General features: G+C 42.5%; 1 protein-coding gene across 2 annotated transcripts in view; it reads left to right on the forward strand.

Annotated features, from left to right (window-relative positions):
• Positions 1-2,029: 2,029 nt before the first annotated feature.
• INTU (inturned planar cell polarity protein) overlaps positions 2,030-26,040 on the forward strand; it is a 57,706-nt gene continuing 33,695 nt past the window's right edge. Inside the window, exon 1 of one of the 2 annotated variants that reach the window (XM_063460072.1) lies at positions 2,030-2,249. In XM_063460072.1, the coding sequence (XP_063316142.1) occupies positions 2,161-2,249 (89 nt within the window). In that variant the 5' untranslated portion in view covers positions 2,030-2,160. Of the gene's footprint in view, positions 2,250-11,485; positions 11,731-26,040 lie in introns of those variants that run through there. The other variant, XM_063460071.1, reaches the window with a different exon arrangement.

Raw genomic sequence — 26,040 nt, forward strand, 5'->3', positions numbered from 1 at the left:
TGGACAGGCCATGCGGTCAAACAGGAAGTTAATTCTTATTTGTGTTGATTGGTTAAGAGAATGTGCGGGTGGAGCTTAATATGGGAGGAGTTATATGCCTATATAAGGAGCCTGCACTATTGTCCGGGGCTCAGAACTTGTGGTATTTTGGTGACGCTAGTCCCTCTGAGTCCCGATCGGTGATCCAATAAAGAATCTCTTCCTTCCTGAAGAAACCTGTGTCCATCTCTCTGTGCTTGGCTTCCGTCAGTTTCTCCGGTATCACTTTAAGCAGTCTTCCAATCCACCACTGCATGATCTTCTCTGCTCAAGCAGGTCACACACTCCTCCGGCACTGCGAGCAGCACGGAAGGGGAAGTGGCTGGCCTGCTCTGCCTTCAGTTAGACACTGCGCACTGTAGCGCTACTGTGCAGCTGCCAGATATGACTCCATACTCTGTATGTGCATATCTGGCGGCTGGCATGGAAGAAATGTTTTGCGCCCTTGCTGCCGCCAGTGGGTCGCAGGAGCATGTGATAGGCTGCGGTCCGCAGCAGGGTACCCGGCATCCCGGTAGGCCAGTCCAGCCCTGGGCAGCAAGGATACTCATTGTGGGCTGCATGTTTGACATGCTTGTTCTAAACTAAAGAAACTACAACTACTGGAGATGAAGCCCACATTTATTTATTCAATAAGCATGAAAAACATAAGCCATGCAGAAGACCTTGAATGTGAAAAATCTGAACCACAACTGCAATTGTTTATATAATACCAACATATCCCGCAGTGCCACACAATTATGTAAAGCAAGACAAACAATTAATTCTAACAAAATATGTCTGACATACAGGAACAGTAGATGAAGAGGACCCTGCCTAAAGAAGTTTACTGTCTAAAATTCTGCAGCGGTTCTTTGGTACAAGAAAACTCAGCATTTTTTGATTTTTTTTTTTTTTTTAATATAATGATGAAGAATAAAATCAGAATCCTGTTTTTTAGTATACTAAAGATGGGAGATATAGGTTAATAATGTTCCACGTAGAATGATCTAAATAAGCAAGGTAGGAGTTAAGTGTCATTACATGAACCATGTGAGCAAACAAACACTGATTACATTTTTTTTTAAGCAAAGCTGAGAAAATCAGCACAAGTAACAATTAGATTCCAAGCACTTTTACTTTGCCAAGGTTAGGGGTCACATTCCACTGGGGATACTTCAGATTTCACACAGGATCATAGCATGTATTGAGAAGATTAGAAGGAAAGTACATGGCATGTAAAGAGTCACACAAGTGGTTTGTATTGTCCACAGCAACATTTCTTGCACTGCCTGCAGTTACAGTTAGTTGTAATTCTCCCTGGGGCTATTCATTAAACTGAGCCTGGGGTGTTTTTAAAGTCACTTCAGGCAGTTTAGGGTTAATTCTTTTTCTTTTCTTTTTTAATTTGTAACTAATTGCAGTATGTGTTGTATTAATCTTTGGCACAGCATTGTGGTCTTTGTACGTTAATTCTTAGATGGTAAACTTTGCATAATGTAAAATGCATCTGTCACCAATCTTTAGCTTTTTGACATTTTGTTCAGCGGTCTATGTATCCATTTTATTATGAGTTATTATCACATGATACTGATGATAAGGACACTGTATCGCTGTTATTGTGTCACGTTGTATTACTGAGTTTTGGAATAAGGTGTCAGTTCAGGACACTGTAAACATCATTCTGTCGCTATTTGGAGGTCCTGGTCTCTCCTCATTCTGCTCAGATTATAGAGAGGGGTGTCTCTGCACATGATGTTTGATATCGTTTCTCTCTGCTTGCCGTGTGCTGGATGAATGGGGAGTGGGCAGGGCTGAGACTAGCAGACTGTGTAGTGGTAGCTGGGACTCAGGAGAGAGGATGGCAGAACATTACTCCACTCGGAGACCAGCCACCACTTCCCACAAGGAGCCTGGAGGAGGTGGGGATGGGAAATATTCAGCAGATGAAGCTCCACTGAAGGATGAGGCAGAAACGCATGTTTGTTAGCAAGGAATGGACCCTGGAATACTGTGCAGAGCCCATCAGTAGGACCACAGATATGCCACAAAGTATCTATTCCACTGGCTGACTTTCAGACGGTACAAGCGATCTGACTGTGGCTATTTTATTATACTGTGCCATGAGTTCTTCTGGGGACCATGTTTAATGTTGGAAGCCACCACATCCCCAGGGCTATCACCAAAAACCTGGATGATCTGGATTCAGTGAGGAGTATCTTGCTGCACAGGTAGGTCACACATGGTCTTGTCTTCTGCCCTGGACATGTACATTGGAGACCAGGTAATCCTCTAGCTTCTTAACACAGAGGTCCCTCATGCCAGCAGTAGCCATTACCTCTTCATTGTGTTTGATAAAACAAACAGATTTACTCATTCACAGGAATATCTTGTTACAGATATCAGGCAGGTTCCAGCTGATGTTTGCAAGTAGGTCAGTGTAGGTAAGGAGTGGTCATTTTGCCAATTGCCAGGTAGGCACTGCTGTAATTACGAAACAGATTGCCTACAGATTTAACCCCTTAAGGACACATGACTTAAAAGTTACTCCGAGCCACATTGGTAGATTTAGAAGCACGAGGAGAGTGGTTGAGCATGATGGGTGTTGTACTGTACAATAGCTTAAGTGGCAGAATAGGCCATTCCAGATTCTATAGGGAATTGGTGAAAAAAAAAAGTCAATAGCCGAGTAGACACTAACTAACCAAAACTAATCGGATTGTAATTTTATCCACTATGTTTAATGGAAGTGAAAAAAGTTTTTATGCTTATTCCATACGAATTGAAATGTTAGTACATGTGTGATAATAGGAACATTCATATTCTGACTTATTAGTCATATGAAGAGGAATTGTCAGGAGGGTGACTAACTAATGAATAGCCCAATTTATCACTACATTACGCATATGTACAACAATACAAGTGGCTGAATAGTGATTTTAAAACTGTGGGCACCAATTCACTGTGTTAACAAGAGTGTTGCATGAATTAGAGTGCAGGGTCATTAAAGTGCTGCATCAATAGGAAAGCAGTATCATTAGCGAGCTGCATCAATTAGAGTGCAGTGTCATTATAGTGCTGCATGAATTAGAAAGGAGTGTCATTATAGTGCTGCATGAATTACAAAGCAGTGTCATTATAGTGATGCATGAATTAGACTGACGTGTCATTATAGTGATGCATTAATTAGAGTGCAGTGTCATTATTGTGCTGTATGAATTAGAGTGCAGTGTCATTAGAGTGCTGCATGAATTAGACTGAAGTGTCATTATAGTGATGCATTAATTAGAGCAGTGTCATTATAGTGCTGCATAAAATATAGTGCTTTATGGATTAGAGTGCAGTATCACTAGAGTGCTGAATGAATTAGAGTGCATTGTCATTAGCGTGCTGCATGAATTAGAGTGTCATGATAGTGCTGTATGGATTAGAAAGCAGTGTCATTACAGTGCTGCATAAATTAGAGTGCAGTGTCATTACAGTGCTGTATGAATTAGAAAGCAGTGTCATTACAGTGCTGTATGGATTAAAGTGCAGTGTCATTATAGTGCTGCATGAATTCGAGTGCAGTGTCATTATAGTGCTGCATGAATTCGAGTGCAGTGTCATTAGAGTGCTGCATGAATTAGAGTGCTGTATAAATTAGAAATAAGTGTCATTAGAGTGCTGCATAAATTAGAGTGCAGTGTAATTATAGTGCTGTATGAATTAGAAATACGTGTAATTTGAGTGCAGCATAAATTAGAGGGCAGTGTCATTAGAGTGCTGCATAAACTAGAGTGCAGGGTCATTACATTGCTGTGTGAATTAGAGTGCAGTATCAACAGTATTCTGCATGAATTAGAGCACAGCATTATTATAGTGCCAATCACAACTGTGTGCATTGTCCCAGAAGGGGCTTTAGCGGTATACACCACTTTGTAATTCAAAGATAGATCAATTAATAATGCTTTTTTAAAAAAAATTTAAAAACGGGGACCCACATTATTAACATTGTGACCTATTCTTCACTCATACTCAAATTCTAACAAGAAAAAACTTTCATATTATCCTTCCCTTTGTTAATGGGGTCTGCACTGAATTAAGAAAAAAATGAATGTTTCACTAATCAGCCTATTCTGAGCATTTCTCTGGGGCTTGGGTGCATAGAATGTGATCAATTTAATGTATAAAACTAGACAAACATTAAGTTAAAGATGTTGAAACCCACTGCTGTCACACCATGTTCTTGGAGTGTGCAGTATAGAGAGGTGTTCTTTGGCTGCATGATACCCATCCTAACAGAAACACTGATATGTATTAGTCTGGAGATCCCACTGCTTTATACACAATTTCACCTAAATGAGAATGATAGGAGTTACAGTTCTCTGCAAATTAAGTGCAGATACACCCCGATGCAATGTAGATAATAACCGAATTCTAAACATAAACACTGTGGTATTGGAGTATCTTCCTTCTAAGTAGGCAATATGTAAACCCTATACCAAAAGCAGCATTAAATGGTACAGCACACTTCAAACCAACCTCACTCTCTCTAAAATTCACAGCAGTTTTAACTTGAATGTTTGTTTAAATGGATATCTAGGTGCCAAATGGCCACTTGGCAGTTCAATGGTACAGATTTATTTTGTGTGTTACCTACAATCTGCTTCTCATTACTTGCTGCTCTTCTGTTACAATCAATTTTATACACTTGATACTATTTGAAATATATCTGTAGATATTCCAAGTTCCTCTGGGGAGCCTGTTAATGTGTTTTCTATATGTTCTAAATCACAAGAGTTAAAGCAAACATCCAAGTGCACTGTAGTGGTTATGGTGCCAGAAGTGCCCTGGAGCCCCCTTCCCAGTGTAAGCTGCCAAACTGTTTGCTAACTTTTTGACAATTTAGCTGAGATGCATTCAGCACTGGCCATCTGAATCTCTCTGCCCAGCTCCCCATGGAGGAAGTGACAGGCACCATATTTTAGTGGTTATATTGCTTGGATTGTTCCTTTAAATGAGCACTGATTACAATAATCATTTTTGGTGTTGCTTAATTATTTTAGATGACTCTGCCTGCTTTGTTTTTGTTTACAATTATTATTAAACTGTAATCCTGAGACAGAAGCATATTGCAGTGCAATGCACCCTTACTGAAGTCGTCAAGCTCAATGACGTTTGTCCAATCAAATAATTTTTCTTGAAAAGTATTGTGGCCGAATGCCATATGTTTAGGTTTGCTACCTGGCTGGTATTTTACTGGGATTGCCACAGTATTTGAGGCTATCTGGATGGCGCCGGTATACACAACTATCAAATAAACTAATTTGCCAAATAAAGTTTCAATATAAATGGCTTCCAAAAGAAATTAACATAACCTTATATAAGTTAGTTATACTATTAAAGGGACACTGAAGTGGTCTGGGTGCACTGTCCCTATTGCACTTAGTGCTGCAATGTCTACCAAACAGCCAGTGGAGGCTTCTTCTGGCTCTTCCTGGATGAGGACATCCAGCGTCAGCTATTTGCACATAGGAAAGCATTGATTCAATGCTTCCCTATGGGGAGGGCCTAAGGCGTGCACGGCACTTGCCGCGCATGCGTACTAGCGCCTCTTGGCAAAGAACATTGGAGAAGGCGGAGCTGCGACCCAGCACCAATGGACATCATTGGGATCAGGTATGCAAATAAAGGGTGAGGGGATGCAAGGGATGGGGGAGCCAGATGAAACGATAGTGGCAGGAATACTGCTTTCACACTTTTGCCACAAATTGATACTTTGGAGAGTATAATAAGGAAATTGAATACATTCTATAAAATGTTACTGTATCCTTTTATGCAATAATTTGGTATCCTACCTATCAAGGTCTTTTAGCATGAATTTCTATTTACCTAGTGGAATGTTATTCGACATTGCTATTTGGGATTTTAGTGCTATCATTTACTAATTTTAAGGTGATGTTAATTTCTTTTGATAGCCACTTATATTGAAGTTTTATTTGGCAAGTTAATGTATGTGATAGTGGTGTATACTTGAAGCTTTGCCAGATTCCTTTTTTATTGTAGCTTTTAAACATCAGAAGACAGGGAGTGCTCTTACTGGTTCAGCTTTGTACTAAATATTAGGAATTTATAGAGACAGTAGATATATTTGTTTAGTAGCTGATATTTTATTTGTGGTTTCTTTTCGATTCATTTTTTTAAAAGTGTTTTTCTCTGGCTGCACTGTCGGAGAGTGGTGTAAAGTATGGAGCCAGAATATCAATCTCTATTATACATGGCAGGTACACAAACTGCTATATGCACACAATAAGAAAAAAACACACACACACACACAAACTCAGACACAGTATGCCCACACCGCTATACACACACTTAGGCAAAATATACAAACAATGACACACTGCTATATACACATTCAAAGTACACACTCACGCTGCTACACACACACATTGATTTAGAGTCTTGGACCGTATTCACACAATGATGCACACATTGTGAGAATGCTACACAAACAATCAAACATCATATTCACAGTATACAACAGCTATGTATACACACAATATGATACGCATAACACTACTACATATACAGTCAGACATACTACACACATTGGTAAGTTGTTGTTTTTTTGTGATTTATGGAATCTTATGCATCTAAATGTTTTTTTTTTTCTCTTTTGGCATATCCTGTGTTACTACATAACATCCAATGGCATTGTGACCATTGAAGTCACACATATGTAATTAATTATGCAATTTAGTATGTCCGGTATTTTTTCCAAGAATGGTGGCAACCATACGAGTGTTGCAATCTCTGCAATCCATCAATCCAGTCCTTCTCTATGAATTGGAAAAGAAAAGCTTTGGATGCACACCTAGCAAAATAGATTGTTACTATCTATTTTAATTCAAGGTCCCTTTGACTGTCATATAGACAGTCACTTTGGGTATGGGGATTATAAAATATAAACAGCACTGTTTTCATCTGCAAAGCCACAGGGGCAGTATGCTTATGAAGTGATTTTGGTGCTTTAACTATCCCTTTAATTACAGTCCACTGCTTCTCTGAACAATGAGGACAAATATTACTTTTTCAAACATTCATAATAGTTACATAGGCTGAAAAGAGACATGTTTCCATCAAGTTCAGCCTTCCTCACATTTGTTTTTTGCTGTTGATCCTAAAGAAGGAAAAAAAAGCAAGTTTGATAATGATGATACCAAGGCACACCACATTTTGCACATAAAAAAGCATTTATTCATGCATTAAAAGTACATCAATAGGTTTTGACAGAAAGAAAGTGCTCTTCTCAAGGAATTCTTGAATATTATCCCTTGATAACCTTTTAAATACTTTCCCAGCCACAGAAGTTAAAGGACCACTATAGTGCCAGGAAAACAAACTTGTTTTCCTGGCACTATAGTGCCCTGAGGGTGCCCCCACCCTCAGGGTCCCACTCCCGCCGGGCTGAAGGGGGAGAAGGAGGGGTTAAACACTCACCTTTCTCCAGCGCCGGGCTCATTTAGCCAGTCCATAGGAAAGTATTCTCATTGCTTTCCTATGGACGCTGGCGTCTTCTCACTGTGAAAATCACAGTGAGAAACGCGAAAGCGCCTCTAGCGGCTGTCAATGAGACAGCCACTAGAGGCTGGATTAACCCATATGTAAACATAGCAGTTTCTCTGAAACTGCTATGCTTACAGCAGGCAGGGTTAATCTTAGATGGACCTGGCACCCAGACCACTTCATTGAGCTGAAGTGGTCTGGGTGCCTATAGTGGTCCTTTAAGCTCACAGGTCTATGATTTTGCCTCTGATTTGTCCCAAAGGCTTTGCATGGCCTTTTCTTATTTTATCACTTGTATTTATTTTTTTTGTTCAGTTTTTGATTGACACATGAATAAGAATAGTTTCATAGTATATTGAGGTATGTCCCCTCTATCTAATGGTGCTTGGTGAGCTAAAACTCTTGATTGGCTGACTAATCAAAGTGTAAGCCACTAAACTAAATGCATATTCATAGGGTTTCCCATATCAAAGTTAAAAGGACTGATAAGAACACTTAATCAGTGCGCTTAGAAGGGTGTCAGCTGGACCTTACTGATGCTTATAAGAGACTAAAAGAGTCCCTATATCAAAGGAAACACATAACATTATGGATATCATGCAGCTCACTGCCATCACATCTGATTTATTTTTGTATTGTTGCGGAGATATTTTTAAGATCATATTTTCCCATATAACCGTTTTAGGCAGTTGGATTGAGTGCCACGATCCCCAAAGGTATGTGTTGCTTGGCATTGTATGCAGCTCCAGCTAGGATCTCAGTTATAAGGATGCTGGCAGCTGAGCACGCCTTGAGACCTTTCTCAGTATCCTACACTGCCATACCAAGACCCTGAATCAGCTTCAGCGGATACGAGAAACTAGGAGCTTGGAAATTAGGCAGACCTCCCAGGAGCTTAATAGGGAGGCTCTGGAGCAATATTGTATCCAGTACTAGAAACAAGGCAAGACTAGAGATAGACACCAAACATGAAAACAATACAGAACTAATAGAACCCAGGACCAGAGAAGGATAGTAAGCTAAACCCAAAACATATACACAAGGCATGAGGAAAACAAACATAACATGGGCATGACTAAACAGGACTGTACATGGACTGGGATACAAACTAAAACAAAACAAGATAACATAGGCAAAACAAGAGGAGAAATAACTAAGTACTACATATGGAAATCATGGGGGTTTAGTCACACTATATGATCATACATTGCATAAGCCTGCCAACAACGCCAATGTACCCCATAGCTGGCAGGTCCTACACTGCCTAATGTATACTAAAACAACCAAAAGACATATATAGCACTTACCTGCAAGAAAGGGCAGAAGCCTTGAGGAGCTGCCTGCAGGAACACTGAAACAGAGTGAATGATGGAAAACGAACGGGTGTGGCAACATAAAACAAACATTTAAATGAAACCTGGAGACTGGGTATCCCAGGGATGGATTACAGGAATTAACCCAGAAATCCCAGCATAAAGAAAACCAGACATAGAATAGAAAACCAAAAACCAAGAAAAACTAAACAAGAATTGTAACAAGAGTACTGGATACCAGAAGCCATTGCCAGACATCGTCACAAAACACACACATTCACTCACAGATACACACACGCATTCACTCACAGACACACACACACACCTGTGTGTGTCTGAGGGTGCTGTGTGTCTGGGTACTGTGTGTGTCTGGGTGCTGTGTGAGTCTGAGTGCTGTGTGTGTCTGGGTGCTATGTGTGTCTGGGTGCTGTGTGAGTCTGAGTGCTGTGTGTGTCTGAGGGTGCTGTGTGTCTGGGTTCTGTGTGTCTGGGTGCTGTGTGAGTCTGAGTGCTGTGTGTGTGTCTGGGTGCTGTGTGAGTCTGGGTGATGTGTGTGTCTGAGGGTGCTGTGTGTCTGGGTGCTGTGTGTGTCTGGGTGCTGTGTGTGTCTGAGGGAGCTGTGTGTGTCTGAGGGTGCTGTGTGTGTCTGGGGGTGCTGTGTGTGTCTGAGGGTGCTGTGTGTGTCTGGGTGCTGTGTGAGTCTGGGTGCTGTGTGAGTCTGGGTGCTGTGTGTGTCTGAGGGTGCTGTGTGTGTCTGAGGGTGCTGTGTGTCTGGGTGCTGTGTGTGTCTGAGGGTGCTGTGTGTGTCTGGGTGCTGTGTGTGTCTGAGGGTGCTGTGTGTCTGGGTGCTGTGTGTGTCTGGGTGCTGTGTGTGTCTGAGGGTGCGGTGTGTCTGGGTGCTGTGTGTGTCTGAGGGTGCTGTGTGTCTGGGTGCTGTGTGTGTGAATTTATTTTTTATTTAAATATATATTTTTAGTAATAATAAAAAAATAAAAATAAAGTTATATCCTCCCCCCTCCCTTCTTACCTTTAGCCTGGGAGCCATTCTGCCTGGGAGTGGGGGGGGGGGGGGGGGGGGGGAATCCGCTCTGCCTGGGAGGGGGAGGGGGGTGCCGTGCTGCCATCCTTCCCTGGTGGTCCAGTGGTGAGAGTGAACTCTAGCCTGCAGGCTAGAGTTCACTCTCACGAGATCTGAGCGTTGCTGCGAGAGGACCCGGCGGAGCAGCTCCGCCGGTCCTCTCTCCGGCCTCCCTCCCTCCCCAGCTGGCGGCCGCCTGTAACACTGCCTGTGTGTGTCTGAGGGTGCTGTGTGTCTGGGTACTGTGTGTGTCTGGGTGCTATGTGTGTCTGGGTGCTGTGTGAGTCTGAGTGCTGTGTGTGTCTGAGGGTGCTGTGTGTCTGGGTTCTGTGTGTCTGGGTGCTGTGTGAGTCTGAGTGCTGTGTGTGTGCCTGGGTGCTGTGTGAGTCTGGGTGATGTGTGTGTCTGAGGGTGCTGTGTGTCTGGGTGCTGTGTGTGTCTGTGATCTCCCCTGCCGGCCTCGTCCCCACGGCCATCGCGGCCCACCGGGCGTTTGCCCGGTATGTCCGATGGCCAGTCCGGGCCTGGCCTGGAGTGTCCCTTTAAGTTGTTTACAACAGTTTGACAACTTACCTAGAGTCCACTGGAAGTCGGGGGTGCAGGGCTTAGCTGATTGGCTGAGCGCACTCCTTGGCACTCTCAGCCCATGAATTGGTCCTGCACAGCAGGGTTTCCTTCAGTGGATCTGGATGTGATGGGCGCTGGCAAAGCCCAATGTAAGTTGTAATACTGTTCAAAAACTGACTACTTACCCTTGAAAGGGACCCAGGGCACACCTGGCACCATAACCACTGCAGCAGTCTGTAGTGATGATGGTGCTTGAAGTGTTCCTTTAATTTTGCAGTTCGGCATTCAATTCTCTACAGTCTGCTGCTTAGTAAATATTAAGACTCTATATTAAACGGGAAATGGTCGTGGATAGTAATAGCAATTTATTAGAATATAGAGTTTTATAATACAAACACAAGTAGGACAGCTACAAATATCTAAAACCAGCAGTAAAACCATAGAGCTGAGCTGGAGAATATTTATATATCATTCTTTGTGGTCTAAATGTTTCCGTTTTCAGTTGTTGATAATTCGCAGTTTAGTGAATACACCATCACATATCGGGTCTTGGTGTTTTCATCTTCAAGCCATTTGTTTAGGTTTGTTTGACTCTCCCGCACTGCCCCACGTGACCCCGCCGTTGCCATGGTAGCTTGATGCTGAGGATCGCAGTGCAGTCTGGGAGACTGAGGACAAGGTCCACTCTCAGCCAGTAGACTGCCTGCCATCCCCCAGAAGGCCCGGCCCCGCCCAGGACACGTGCTGCCATCCGGCCAATCACCGAGCCCGGAGCCCAGAGAGAGGCAGATCGGTTTACCTGGGGCTGTTGCTACACACGCGCTGGTGATGTACTTGGAGGAGTGAGAGCTGCTCGGGATCCTGTGTGCAGCCATTACTATGGGCCCCTGGGAGCCCTCTCTGACCGGACATACTGCGTGCTGAGTGTCTGGGGGCAATGCTGGACTGAGTGAGAGTGTGTTATGGATAATACCTATATACTCACTGTCATGGCAGAGCTGGGACATGCTAGCTGTGTGTGATATTGGCTGGTTGGTGTGTACTAGGTGGATGTAACACACAGCAGTGGCAGGTGTCAGGACATGGATGCCAGAGGGGGTAGGATGCCCCAGCAGCAGGAAGGGGATGAAGATGGAGGAGGCTGGGACAGTCAGTCAGTAGACACCCGCTCATCATCTTACACTGACTGCAGCAGCTGCTCCAGGTAATACTATCATCTAACACCTCACTAACCCTGTACTGCAAAAAGGAATGATACAATGGAATACCCATTTACTTTAATAGGGCTTTCATTTTTATTGGGTAATGTGTATGCTGAAGCAAGGTTTGTGTCTTGTATCTGTAAACACCAGTATAGTATCAAAGTGTCATTTAATGACAATGGATTATCAGATCTACCATTCCAGGTAAATGCCAGAACCATTCTTTTATTAATGTAAACATTTTTTATACCGATTAATTTATTAATACAGTATAAAAGGGGCCAGTGCCACCCAGTGTGTATTTAAAATATCTCTGTCAAAAAAGACTTGAATTAGAGGGAATCTGCTTGTGAACTGTTATAAACTTGCATGGTCTCAGCTTTGCCTATGAATTGTGGATATTGCAGTTGATATAGGCAGTTGTCTCATGAAGTGACTTATGTACCTGTAAATCTTTATCACAGTGTGCACTGCCTTAACGTGATGATGGTGCTTTGAGTGTCTCCTTTAACCCCTTAAGGACACATGACATGTGTGACATGTCATGATTCCCTTTTATTACAGAAGTTTGGTCCTTAAGGGGTTAAAGGAACACTTATAAGCACCCAGACTACTTAATTTCAATGAAGTGGCCTGGGTGCAATGTCCCTCTCCCCCTTGGTCATGCAATGTAAATCTTTGCAGGTTTAGAGAAACGTCAATAACTATATAACTACTAGTGGCTGTCAATCAGCCACTAGAGGTACTTCCTGCTTGCTTGGTGATTTTTGGTCACCTAACTGATGCTGGACATCCTCACACTCTGCATGAAGACACCCACCGGCAAGAAAATCCCCATAGGAAAGCATTGCAGCAGGGAGGGCCTAATGTGCTTGCGGCATTCGCCACACATGCACATTCAACAAAAACAAGATGGAGTTTGTTCCAAAGTAATTTAGAGGTTTCTCTTAGTGCCTCAGTACATGTTATATATTGAGTTTATTTTTTTTTCTTTCTTTTTAAAGGACAGAAAAGGGATTTATTTTAATATCTTATATGTACACCTAACACAGCATTAACTGTAAATGAAATGTTTAAAATGGCAAGTAAAAACATTTCCACACCCTCCCAGATTGTTTGCTCCTGATAATAATTACAAATCCAGTGCAACTAAATAAATCGGCTTAAAATAGATTACCGGTACTTTATCAGTCCTGATTGTTAAAGGGAAACTCCAGTGCCAGAAAAACGATCCGTTTTTCTGGCACTGGAGGGTCCCTCTCCCTCCCACCCACCAATCCCCGGTTACTGAAGGGGTGAAAACCCCTTCAGTCACTTACCTGGGACAGCGGCGATGTCCCTCGCCGCTGTCTCCGCCTCCGCGACGCTCCTCCTAATGATTACGTCGGCCGGTGGGCGAGACTAATCTCGCTCACCGGCCGAGGAGACCTAATGCGCATGCGCGGAAATGCCGCGCATGCGCATTACGTCTCCCCATAGGAAAGCATTGAAAAATCATTTCAATGCTTTCCTATGGGGTTTTGAGCGACGCTGGAGGTCCTCACACAGCGTGAGGACGTCCAGCGACGCTCTAGCACAGGAAACCTGTGCTAGAACCCAGGAAGTGACCTCTAGTGGCTGTCTAATAGACAGCCACTAGAGGTGGAGTTAACCCTGCAATGTAAATATTGCAGTTTATGAAAAACTGCAATAATTACACATGCAGGGTTAAGGGTAGTGGGAGTTGGCACCCAGACCACTCCAATGAGCAGAAGTGGTCTGGGTGCCTGGAGTGTCCCTTTAAATGCCTCATATGTCTGGGATCTAAATTAAGTTTTGGTGGTTAACTCTAATCCTATACTACCCCTACTGTATTACTTCCCTAACCATATAACTGGATTAACCCGTACACCAACCCTACCATACCCAGATCCCTATTATCAGGGAAACTCTCTGCTGATATCAGCTTATGTTTTTTTTTTAGTTAAAACAGAAGAGGGGGTATGTTGCTGCCATATACTTGCTGTTTTCAGCATTACAGACATATCCCTGTAATGCTGAAATTGCGGCATGCCAATTACACTGTGATTGGTGCTGGGCAGCTGGCAAAGCCCATCACTGATAACAATTTGCATGGGGCCATTCTGGGAGACTTTTTGTTTTTAGGGTCTGTACAGACCTTTGGGGTCTCCTTTGAGCACCTGCCAGTCCAGTAAATACCGCAGTCAAGGGCAATCTGCTCAGCTGTAGGGTTTTAAAGGACTGCATGCAGCTCTCGCTTTGAGCAATGCATGCAGCTGATCAGTCAGCCTGACAAAGGGGAGCCCCAGTGATCGATTGATACCCGAGACTCCCTGCTGTGAGTAGGGATAGTCACGTATTGGTATGCAACACTGTCTGAATTGTTTCGTACCTACAAGCTATATTTAATTATAGCCAAGCCATTAACTATTTCATGAAAATAAATGATTTTTGTAATAATTTCCTGTGTTTGAAATGTGTTGGGAAATTGATTTCTAATGGTAAACTAAATGGGTATTTTAGTCTTTGTTTATGCTGCATTTTTGCAGACTGAATGATACTTGTACGAACACGTTTTTAAAAGAAATCCGTATCCCTATAAGAACTTTCTATTGGCTTCCTAAATCAGTTTTGTTAATTTAAACTCATGAAGGGTAGGTTTAGGTACTCTACCAAACCTGCTGGGCTATATAGCATGCTATATAGTCTTTCTTGTTGTGGAAATTGTGACAGTCATAGGTTTTATTTATTTATTGATGATCTTACCTTTGGGGTGATAAGATTATTTTATGTTAAAGGAATCTTCTCAATTTCAAAATATGTTTTTAACCTTTAGTTTTTCCTTTTGTTTATTGTATTTAGCCCCTCACTCTTAAAATTATTTAAAAAAACAAAACAAAAAAACCCTGAACGCTAATATACTAATCTTTAATCCAGAAGCATGGCAGTCTCGTCTTAACAGCCACTCTGCCCTCAATGAGATCATCAAGCACGAGGACCTGCCACATGTATGGTAGTATCTATACTCTCCCAATCCAAAGCTTCTCAAAGAGAAGCACTGAATCTGAATGAGAAGCATTACCAGTGTTTGGTGTAATAATTCTGGATGTGATGACACCAAATGGACCTTTGAAGACCTTTTCAAACGTTTTCAATGAGGAAGCTTCTGGTGATTTCGGTGCTTAGTGTTCATTTTAACAGCTTCAAAAACTAGCTACATTGAGGCAGCCTTTTAAATGTGAAATGGTTTGAGGGACTGCTAGAACCATAAGCTGTATAACCAGACTGCTAATGCAAGCATTTCTATGCCGCATTCACAGTGTTACTTCCATGTAATACTTGTATTCAGATAAGTGTCGGAGGGCATAAAATAGATCTAACACTGTCTTGGAAGAGGATAAGGTTCAACTAACTATGGGGTTACATTGGTCAAATGATCACTAAACTAAACAAATATTGCTGTGAAAAGTTATTCGGAGTTAAAAATGGAAAAAAAATGCAGCAGCTGAAGTGCTGAACAACTACTGATTGATTTAAGTAGCTCCATTCATATATTTCATGAATGAGGTTACGCATAGACGTTTGTGGTAGACAGCAGTTGCACAAGAGTTATATGGGATGTGAATGGCACACAGGTTCTTGTATCTCTTGGTGGACAAATTTTGGGGGGTTCATGTGTTTGTTTTGTATTATCTCTAAGATGCATCTTAAAAGTGTGGTAATCACAAACAAACATTAGTAAGGGAATCTGTTGAGTTTGTTTGAGAGTATTATTACAAGTATGGCTTACCTGGAGCTCGTGAGCAGCATTCTGTGCCTGTATTAAGTTACTGTACTGTTAGTCTAGGTAATGTGACCTGGCAGCCATTAACCAGTACATAGCCCTTTTATAGAATTACAAGGAAAGTACCACAGACTATTTAGGAATTATTATTTTTTTTATTATTTTTATATATATATTTATATAACAAAGCCCATCTTTACACCCATATGTGTCACTTATGTACTTTGCACTTTTGCCTTTATTTGTAATCTAGACCTCGATGAAACATTAGAATCCATACATAAGTCCTTGCATAGTGAACTGGATGCTTTGGCCCAGGTGACGACTTCATGTAAATCACATGTTTACCCAAAGTGGGTTTTTATCTTTCAGTCTTCAGGTACTTGATTTCATGTGCTCTTCGCACGTTACATGAGGCACCGTCTGTTTCGCTGTAGGTTCTTTAGGGGAAAAAAAATTCGAATGCATCCCTATGAAGCAAGAAGCCCTCCGGCTGTCAGCTTGATGGGGAAACCCATTCATAAAAGTTCTGATCTTTCTCTTAAAATAGACACTGGTATGAGTTGGGATAAGGGGGACCTACTAGTCACCACTAAAACACTTTTTAGGGAGCTAAAGTGCCTTGGATGTGTGCAATGTCTTATTAATTAATATTTATAGTTGAATTATCCTTAGGTGTTCGTCATTTTGTAGTTTATGTTCCAAGTTCATTTTTTTTTTAGTTATGTAGTCTTGTGTAATCTAAGAAAAAAAGCTTAAAGGACCACTCTAGGCACCCAGACCACTTCACCTTAATGAAGTGGTCTGGGTGCCAGGTCCAGCTAGGGTTACCCCATTTTTTTTTTAAACATAGCAGTTTTAGAGAAACTGCTATGTTTATAAATGGGTTAATCCAGCCCTCAAAGCCTCTAGTGGCTGTCTCACTGACAGCCGCTAGAGGCGCTTGTGTGATTCTCACTGTGAAAATCACTGTGAGAGCACGCAAGCGTCCATAGGAAAGCATTGATAATGCTTTCGTATGAGACCGGCTGAATGCGCGCGCAGCTCTTGCCGCGCGTGCGCATTCAGCTGAATGGGAGGAGAGGAGGAGGATCGGAGGAGGAGAGCTCCCCGCCCGGCGCTGGAGAAAGGTAAGTTTTAACCCCTTTCCTCTCCCCAGAGCCCGGCGGGAGGGGGTCCCTGAGGGTGGGGGCACCCTCAGGGCACTACGAGTGTTTTCCTGGCACTATAGTGGTCCTTTAACCCCTTAAGGACCAAACTTCTGGAATAAAAGGGAATCATGACATGTCACACATGTCATGTGTCCTTAAGGGGTTAAAGAAGACTCCAAGCACCATAACACACTACAGTGATCATGGTGTTAGGCATGTCCTAGTACTATCCCTTTATAAGGAGTCCAGTCATTTTTAAAAAGTTTGACTTCTTATCTGGGGCTCTGCAGGGTAACGCTCTCCACCGCCACTACCAATGATGGGAAGCCAGAGGCTCCTATGCAGGAGCTTTTGTAGGCTTTCCTTCACTAAGGCTACAGTGCAACACTAGCACATTGGCTGAGAGCATCAACTGATCATTCTGCTGAGCACTGCACACCCCAAGTAAGAAGTAAAACTGTTCTGGGGGCACATAGGAGTTCTTTTTGGTCTCTAAATGGCTTTTCTGTGTAGACTTGGTAACTTAGGCATTAAATTATAAGCACTGTAAATTCTACAGTTAAAACCCTGCAGGCTCTCATCTTGGCATGGACATAATACATTTGATGTGGAGAAGTAGTATAATGTGCACAAAGTGATCACATTGTGGTAAGTTATGATTAGCCTCAATCAAAATCTGGAAGAAACTTTTAAAATCTTGCACTTCATAAACAATGCACACAGTAACCGCTAAAGGTAAGCCTTTATTTTATTGTGAAATCAAATCTTGCATGCTCATGCAAAAATATTGTGGAGCCAAACTTTAGAACTCGACATCAATCCAAAGTGCCTCCTATGTTGGCTGCTATACAGAAACACCTTTTCGTGAATGTAAAAAGTTACCCATTTCCCTTATTGCTTGCTCTTTTGTCATACAACACAAGCATATTGCACATTTTACTGGCATTTATTTAATGAGCATAACAGAAATCTTTAACACATGTAATATGGTAACTGGGCAAGAGGTCATGTCTGGAACTCATACACACATTTAGTCTAGGTATAGACAACATTAATCTTGTCTCTGCTAGAGATTTGTACAGTCGATTGGATTGCAATATTTTACATGCTTCCCCGGCAACAAATGATTTGAACTTCATATAATCATCATGAGAGAGGAGCTTTTGGAGAGGGCTACACTAGGCTTTTTCTTGTTTGACTTAACAACCAGAGAATGATAGATCATCAAAACTGAACTCCGTGTATTGTGCCATGTGCCCTAACATTGTGTGGGAAATATTCAGTGAGTCCAACAGAATGCCACTCCAGAATGACCGTACATTACTCTCTTAAATGTGAGTAAACCCACCGTGACTGATACATTTTTTTTGTTTAATGCAAATATGACCCCCAACCCCCCCCACCCCCCCCGGAATTGGCTGGTCATCGTCAGTTAAGCATTGTTCTCTTGTTGTTTTTGGTGGGAGAGCTGTGCATGTTCCATAACCTCCCCCCCATCCCCCCTCCACCCCCAGTTTAATTCATACAAATAAACTTGCCTCTATACAGTAGAATCAAGAGATCCGTGCAAATGAAATAGATAACTGCGCAGGCTGAAAAAGCAGGTAGATTTGATTTTTTTTTTCCCTTCATATTTACCTGCTTCTTCCTTGCACAATCAATGCCCTGCCACTGTTCTGTGCAACTTGTAATGTGCCCTTGTAACCTGAACCCCTCCCCCCTGCCCGCTACACCAGTCAACCAGGGCTTTATGCCCAGGTTTTCCCTCCTAGCAAGGACCTAGGCTATGGAAGTGTCTGGATGTATTGAACTGACCTCCAACCCAGGCCTGCCTCTGGATCCAGCTTGCAGCCTAAGGTCCCAGAGTGAAGCTGCAGGAAGGTTAGGCGTTGCTCGTTCCTGTATGTCCTTAGCCATCACTGGCACTGAAGCCTCACAACAGAAATAGATTTTAATTTATGCTGATGTTGATGCCAAATTCAGTAAAATAATACTAATGCTGGGTTAGAGTTAAAGCTGTTTTCGAATTGGGACTAGTGTAGGGTTAGAGTAAGAGTAATGTTAGGGCAGATAGGCAGTTAGTGTAAGCATAGACCTAGGCAGGGCTACCATCAGAACTTGTGGGCCCCCTGACACAGCTCAAGGTCTGGGCCTCCAAGGGCTTGCCCCTGGGTCCACCCCCACAGGGCTTGCCCCTGGGTCCACCCCCACAGGGCTTGCCCCTGGGTCCACCCCCACAGGGCTTGCCCCTGGGTCCACCCCCACAGGGCTTGCCCCTGGGTCCACCCCCACTTTAATGTAAATAAAAAATAGTACCACAAACTTGGGGGGGGGGGGGGGGAGAATGATGGAAAAAGGGCACCTTAGTGAAGCTCAAAATCATGTGCTTACCCGTCATGTCCACATTTGCAAACAGTGTGCATTCATGGAGTAATTTAACGATTTGCGCCACTAAAATGCCGAGGGCAGCTGTCCCGAGCATCTCTGACGGGAGGTGGACAGTCCTGTAGGCCGTATTGGAGAGTTCTTGGGGCTAGTCTAGTTTGTGAGTGTAACGGAGCTCCCTGTAACCTGGCTGGGTACCTCTGCCGACAGATGCTCCCAGTGCTTCTCAAGGACCACCAGCACTGCACCAGACACTGTAAGCGCTGCAGACTCCACGAACCGCCATAGCTTGGTTTGGGTCTCGCGTCTCCTTCCCACCCTGGTCCAATCTCTGGATCCAGGACCGTGTTGGAAGGACCTCTCCTCCAGGAGAGTATAGCTGTATAGCTGAAGAGAGCTCTTACAAGAGCTAGCAGGGATATAGCAGTTATTGCTGTTCCCTACAACACGAGACGAGGCTGCGAGTTGAGGGTAAGAAGGTCTGGTTTATTGAGCAACTTGCATTTCTTTTATACAGAGTTTCAGGCCAGGGGCACACCCCCTGGACCTGATGGAACACAGGGACACAAGGAACATAAACCAATGGGAACAATAATTATTACTGTAATACAGTCAGCAAGGTCCTCCCCTCTGTCTGTGATATAATTAACAAAGACAATGGACTAACTCAATTAACTTTAAGCAGAAAAAACATACATTTTTACAAACCCCAAAAAGTACCCCAAAATACTACATATCCCCACAGTCACATCCCCTGATAGCCACGATCTGGGTGAACAACATATCCAGATCGGTTCAGGGGTTCAGGAATTTCCTGGAAGTCTTATTTTTGCCCCACCGTGCACATGGTCCCATGCCCAAAACAGTTTTATACACTCGACGACAAAACACTGCTGGACAATTTAAGATGGCAGAAACAGTACTTTTGAATATGGGTTATCACAGGGCCTATAGTCCCAGGGTAGGAGGCTGGCAAACAGGACCCTCCAAATACCAGTGGCAAAGTTGCTTTTGTCACACATCTTCCCTTTCCAGGGGAGAGTAACCAGGTACCTTACCTTCTGTCGGTCAGTACCTGAGTTAGTCGAGTCGCCCACCCACAAAAAGCAATGACTGGACCTGGTGACTCCTGTCATCGGTCTCAGTCCTATATTCATCGGTACAGCTGTGTAGTGGGGAGAGTTGGTAGTTCCTGGATTAAGGACCAGGGAAGGGCAGGGGCTAAATGTGCTCTACCTGGTTGCCAGCGCTTCTGCTTGGGTGTCCTGCAGGTAGTCAGGCCCTGTGCAAAGAGAAAGGGGAGGGCAGAGGCCAGCAGCACTCTGCCCTGATGCCAGCTCTTTTGCTGGAATGGGGTCAGTGGGTATGGTAGTCCCATCCACTATCCCCAGAGCCCGGCTGGAAATTGGTTGGGGAGGGGAGACATTGATTACCTCCTCCTCCTGGTATCCCTGCAAGGTTAGTTTGGGATCTGGACAGGCCGTCCAGAATCCCTGTGTGGTAACTTGTCTTCCTTACATGATCATTTATCTTCCTTTCAGGACTTCCTTAAACAAAGACTAGGTGGGACGGCTAAGAATCTTTCCTTCCCTCCCACAATTGCTAAAGGAAGTGATGCATGAACAGGATGTGATGTAAAACACATCATCTCAACTAAGAGCATATAACATAAGGCCAGGCAGGAAATCAGTCTATTGCTTCCTTTTCTTCCTTGGTGGATGTGATGTTGGACTTGCAGCAGTGAGCCATTACTAGATGTGAAGGCCTAACCGTGGGTGAGATCAAACGTGTGGGGAAGGGGATTACTATATAGATAGATTTAAAAGGGTTGTTGCTCTGTGGGTCTGGGCTGTGTGTTTGTGATACATTTATAGTATTGTGTTGTTGTCTTCTAAATAAATACCTTTTAATGTAGACGAACCTTGTGTAATATTTATATTAATTTGGTGATACACCACGCCCTGTAGGTCTGGTGCAGAGACGACGTGCGTGCCCGACTCAGCCTCTCTAGCAAAATACTCGTTCAATTCTTTCCAAATTGTTTCGATTATCACTGGATCTTGAAGCAAAGAGGTATTCAATCTCCAAGACCAAGGGGACGCTACGTACAGTTTATCCAGTGTCAGGGAAATGTCCGCATGATCTGACCAAGTTATGGAACCCACCCTTGATTCAGATACTTTAGGTACTTTAGGTTCTCGCATGTGTGTCGTGGGGAGACGAATAAAATGTGTAATTGCTGTCGTCAGGATGGTGAGCTCTCCAGATATCGATAAGGCCTGCATATTGTATAAAGGTATGTAATAACTTATCCTGTCCGCCCCGCCTATGGGACGCGGAAGACCACCACAAGGCCCCCCCAAGGGTAGTGTGATCAGGGTAGGAAAAAGGGTAGAAAGAAGAAAGAAACTAAACACGTTATACAAAAATCGGCTGGTCTTACCTATAGCCAGGCTTTATAGGGGTTTTGCCCCATCTCCTCCAGAACATCTAAAGAGCTCCGGAGCAGCGGGGACACTGACCAACCTATTAAGGCACATCTTGTGTGACAACCAATACATTGTGTGAAACATGTTTACTAATACGTTATCCGTCGTTTAGCGCTGTGAGGGAGACAATGGTATGACTCCATTGCCAGAGCTCCACATGACCTCCTCTGGCCCACCCTCATGAGGTCCCACGTAGTCCGCCCGAGACCAGCTATAGGAAGATGAGCTTGCAGCCCGTGACCATACCTATGTCCTCCCCTTGGAAGAAAACCCTCAGGCCCTAACCAGACTAGCGCAGAGCAACTGCTCCTGTAATGAGCAGGGAACAGAAAGCACAAAAAGGGTTCCCTCCACTCCGTACCCAAACCTGTGCCAGGCCGCGTCCCCCAAATGCAGAGAAGAGAGGCCAGGGACATGAGGCACCGGGCTCAAAGCCATATTCTCTCTCAACAGGAGGGTCACACTATCCACTTATCATACTTATTGTTTACTGATTGTGAAGTGCCTACTTACTATTTGTTTGTATTGTCCATCCTTAAATGCCAGCAGCCAGAAGGGATATCCCCAGGCGTATTTTACCCGGTGCTTCTGCAGCAGCTCTGTTACTGGACGCCATACTCCTTTTCTGTAGGGTGGCTGGTGTCAGAACCTGATAAAAGGCCAATTCTGCGCCTTTTATACCTGATCGGGCCCTCCCTGATACGTCTCATGAGTGCTCTCGGGTGTTTATCATCTGCCCGTTTTGCCCGGAGCTCTCTATGGGCTCTTTCAATGTGCCACTGGTGTTCCGGCACTTCAGGGAACAGTGGTTTAAAGATAGTAGATACCACTTCTATCAGCGATCCTTCACCCTCCTGCTCTGGAAGGCCACGAAGTCTGATGTTGCTCCGCCGGGATCTATTTCGCAGGTCGTCCAGAGCAGACTCCACCGTTGCCAGCCTGGATGGCAGTCTGTAAATCTGAGCAGCAGCTGCATTGTGGGCCACAGCCGTGGACTCCACTCGCTGCTCAAGTACCGCCATCCTCACGCCGAAAACCTGGATCTACGCTTTCACATAGTTGGTGTTCCTGGCAATCTCCATGGCAAGGTAAGTTTCGCCAGGATCTGCGTGGTGTTAGTCTCCGGAGTTTCGGGAGCTACCGCCATCCCCGGGTTGGAGGGCAAGCGTGGAGCCACCAGGCTCTCCCATCTGCCATTTTGGGCGCCCAGCCACATGGCGCAGGAGGCCGCAAACAAGTCTGACACCTTGGCACCCTGTTCAGTCAGCTTTTTGGTCTGTTTTCTCGGGGGGCACGCTTATCCATATCAGCTCCCCCGTAAGTCACCGCTTTAAAATCTGTGTTTCTTAGCTTTTGTAAGCTGTTGGCCTCATGGTCCCAGCGGAGCTTAACCCGGACACGTCCAGCTTGCTCACGGCCGACCACGCCTCCCAACTTGCCTTTTCTTTATTTATAAACTGCAGTAGGCAGTTAAAAATTTAGCCCTGTATTTTGACACGAGTTTCAAAAGTGGGCACCTACTCAGCAGACAGTAGCACCTATCAGGTTTAAGAAAGAAACCAATAATTGTAATGTGCATGTAACATATGTGAAAAATAGAATCCTATTACCCTGTGTGTCTACTTTCACAAATGATGTTCATTTAAGGGGTAATTTGAACTGCTAGACTGCTACAGTGATATTTCCATCAAATCACCCACACCGAATACTACTATTTATTTTTTGTACAGGTGAACAAATACAAACTAAAATACTACACTGTAAATCAGGACTTACTTTTCTTAAGCGGCATTAATTATGCATACATTATGATTGCCACAACAATTTTTTTTTTTTAAATAATGAACATTTATGTATATTTTGCATCAAATGAAAGCCCTTTTTGTCCTTTAAAAACTGTATATAATGTGTGTTGGAACAATGAATGAGAAAGATGGAAATTGCTGTTGAACACACACGGCAAAAATTGCTGTCCTTAAGTGAAAAGCAAGCAAACCGAGTCTGTGTCCTTAAAGGAGGTTAAATCCACAGATAAAATCCTACTAGATATTTATAAAAAAAAAATATTGCATTCTGTTGGTTGCTTTATGTACATTTATCATTGTAACAGTGATGGAAGAACATCTCCCCTAACAACTCGCTGCTTGGTGTATAAATCCAATGTGTGCTTTCACACTAAATCCAGTTTTACTATGAAAATCTTTATTCACGTTTATGGTAAACTGGATTCCTTTTGGGTTCATATGAATCTGAAGGCCTTTTGCAAATTATGTGCTCATTAGTGTACAAATGTCAATAGTTATTTGAAATAAGAAAGACAAACGTTTATTTTAATAGGATTTATACATTCTGTTCTGTGTAATGTTATCTTTAAAATGTCAAAGAATTCTCTTGAGCTTTTAAATCGTGGTAAAAATGTGTCTAATACGAAGAAGCTTTACTGGACAAAAACCTGAATATAATTGTTCTTTGTACTCCTAAATACAAAGAATATGGCCCTTTCTTGTTTTCAGCATCCTGTCCAGTGATTGTAAGGGAGAAAACTTTGGTGGAATTAGAGAGATGTCATTCATGTTGAACATTTGAAAAGAATGCGACAGTTCTTGTGGATATGCTTGTTTATTCAGTCCCTGATCTGAAAGCCACAATTGAAAGGAGACTGTGCTGTGTAAATGCTGGTTTTGCACCAACGGAATACTAAAATGCATATATGAGCTGTTTCTGTCTCTATTCCCATAGTTTAAAAAAAGAAGCCTGATCTACTGTGTAATTTTCCCCTCACTGTGAAGCAGAGTGCTAAGCGCTGAGTGGCAGTAGCCCTTGCTGACTGAAGAGATGTGATAGAATCTCATGTGCATAAGCTCAGTACAAAGAAAAGCCAGCTATTCAAGGTGTAACCAAGGCAGGGGGTGTGTGAATGACACACATATTACACTTCCAGGCTGTTGGGTGCCAGTTCTTATTTGAGGTTTTTGAGTACAAAGGCAGGTTATTAAGCAGTGCAATATTGGAGAGATTCATCTGCAATGAATTCCTTACTGCAGTACCATGGAAATTAATGTACACGTTAAAGAATTATTTCAAGTGAACACATACAGGGCATATGACCACAGGGACCCAGTTGCAAGGGAAATCCAGAAGGCCTGGCTTGTTAAAAAAAAAAAAAAAAAAAAAAAAAAAAAGCAAATTAGTGGGTTGGATCTGCTTCCAGAGCCTTTAAAGTGGGTTTGTCACTTTGCAGCTTTTATTTTTAAACGTAATCCTTTTTTTTTTTTTTGTCCCCCCTGGTTCCCATTGTTTTTCATTGATTTTTAAAGTTCACCTTCGTTTTTTAGTCTATCTAAAAAAAAAGTAATTTTGGCAATGGGCGTAGTTTAAGTAAAGTTCCATTTTAGTTGCTAAGCTAATTTACCCACAATCCATCAGTCAAAAGAATTCCTCAGAAAAGCTAATATAATAAAATATAATAAATATAAATAAAGGCAACTGGTAAAGAGGAAAGTATAATTGTTAAGAAATAATAATAATAAAAAAAGCCAAAGCCTCTTTAACCCCTTCACGACCGGTGACGGTCCTAAACTGTCATAACGGAAATTTTTACTCACCCGGTCGCCGAATATATATCTATATCTATATCGATATCTATCTATATAAATCTTATATACACAATGTCAACCTAAGTGTGTGTATGTATGTATGTATGTATGTATGTATGTATATAAAAATACACTTTTATAATTAAATTACACACGTGTGTGTGTGTGTGTGTATATATATATATATATATAAATAAGTAAATAAAAATACACTTTTTAAAAGTAATAAAAAATTTGTAAAAATTTTATATATGTAATTTTATTCCAACTGTATTTTGATATTAATATATATATATATTTATATCAAAATACACTTAGAATGAAAATATATATATATATATATATATATATATATATATATCCATATACAAAATTGCATAAATAATTTCATAAATATACACGTAGACTTCAAATATAAAAATATGCATATATATTTAAATTCTATGTGCATATTTATGTAAATTTTTACATAATTAATTTTATTGATTGCAATTTGGTGGACCTGCCTGACAACCAAGGCCGAAAATCCAGAGAATTTAATTTGCTAGCACTATATTTAACCCTGTAACTTTACTTGACAACCTAACACCTGTACATGGGGGGTACTCTTTTGCTCGGGAGACTTCACTGAACACATATTAGTGTTTGAAAACAGTAAAACATATCACAGCAATGACATTGTCAGTGAAAGTGACGTTTTTTGCATTTTTCACACACAAACGGCACTTTCATTGATGATATTGTTGTGATATGTTTTACTGTTTTGAAACACTAATATTTGTGTTCATCGAAGTCTGTACAGGTTTTATAGTGTTTTTTAGAGTTACAGGGTCAAATATAAGGGTCAAATGTTTTCACATTGAAAATTGCCAGGTAAGTTATGTTGCCTTTGAGAGCATATGGTAGC

The sequence above is a fragment of the Pelobates fuscus genome, chromosome 6 (genome assembly GCF_036172605.1).
Source record: "Pelobates fuscus isolate aPelFus1 chromosome 6, aPelFus1.pri, whole genome shotgun sequence".
Lineage (NCBI taxonomy): Eukaryota > Metazoa > Chordata > Amphibia > Anura > Pelobatidae > Pelobates > Pelobates fuscus.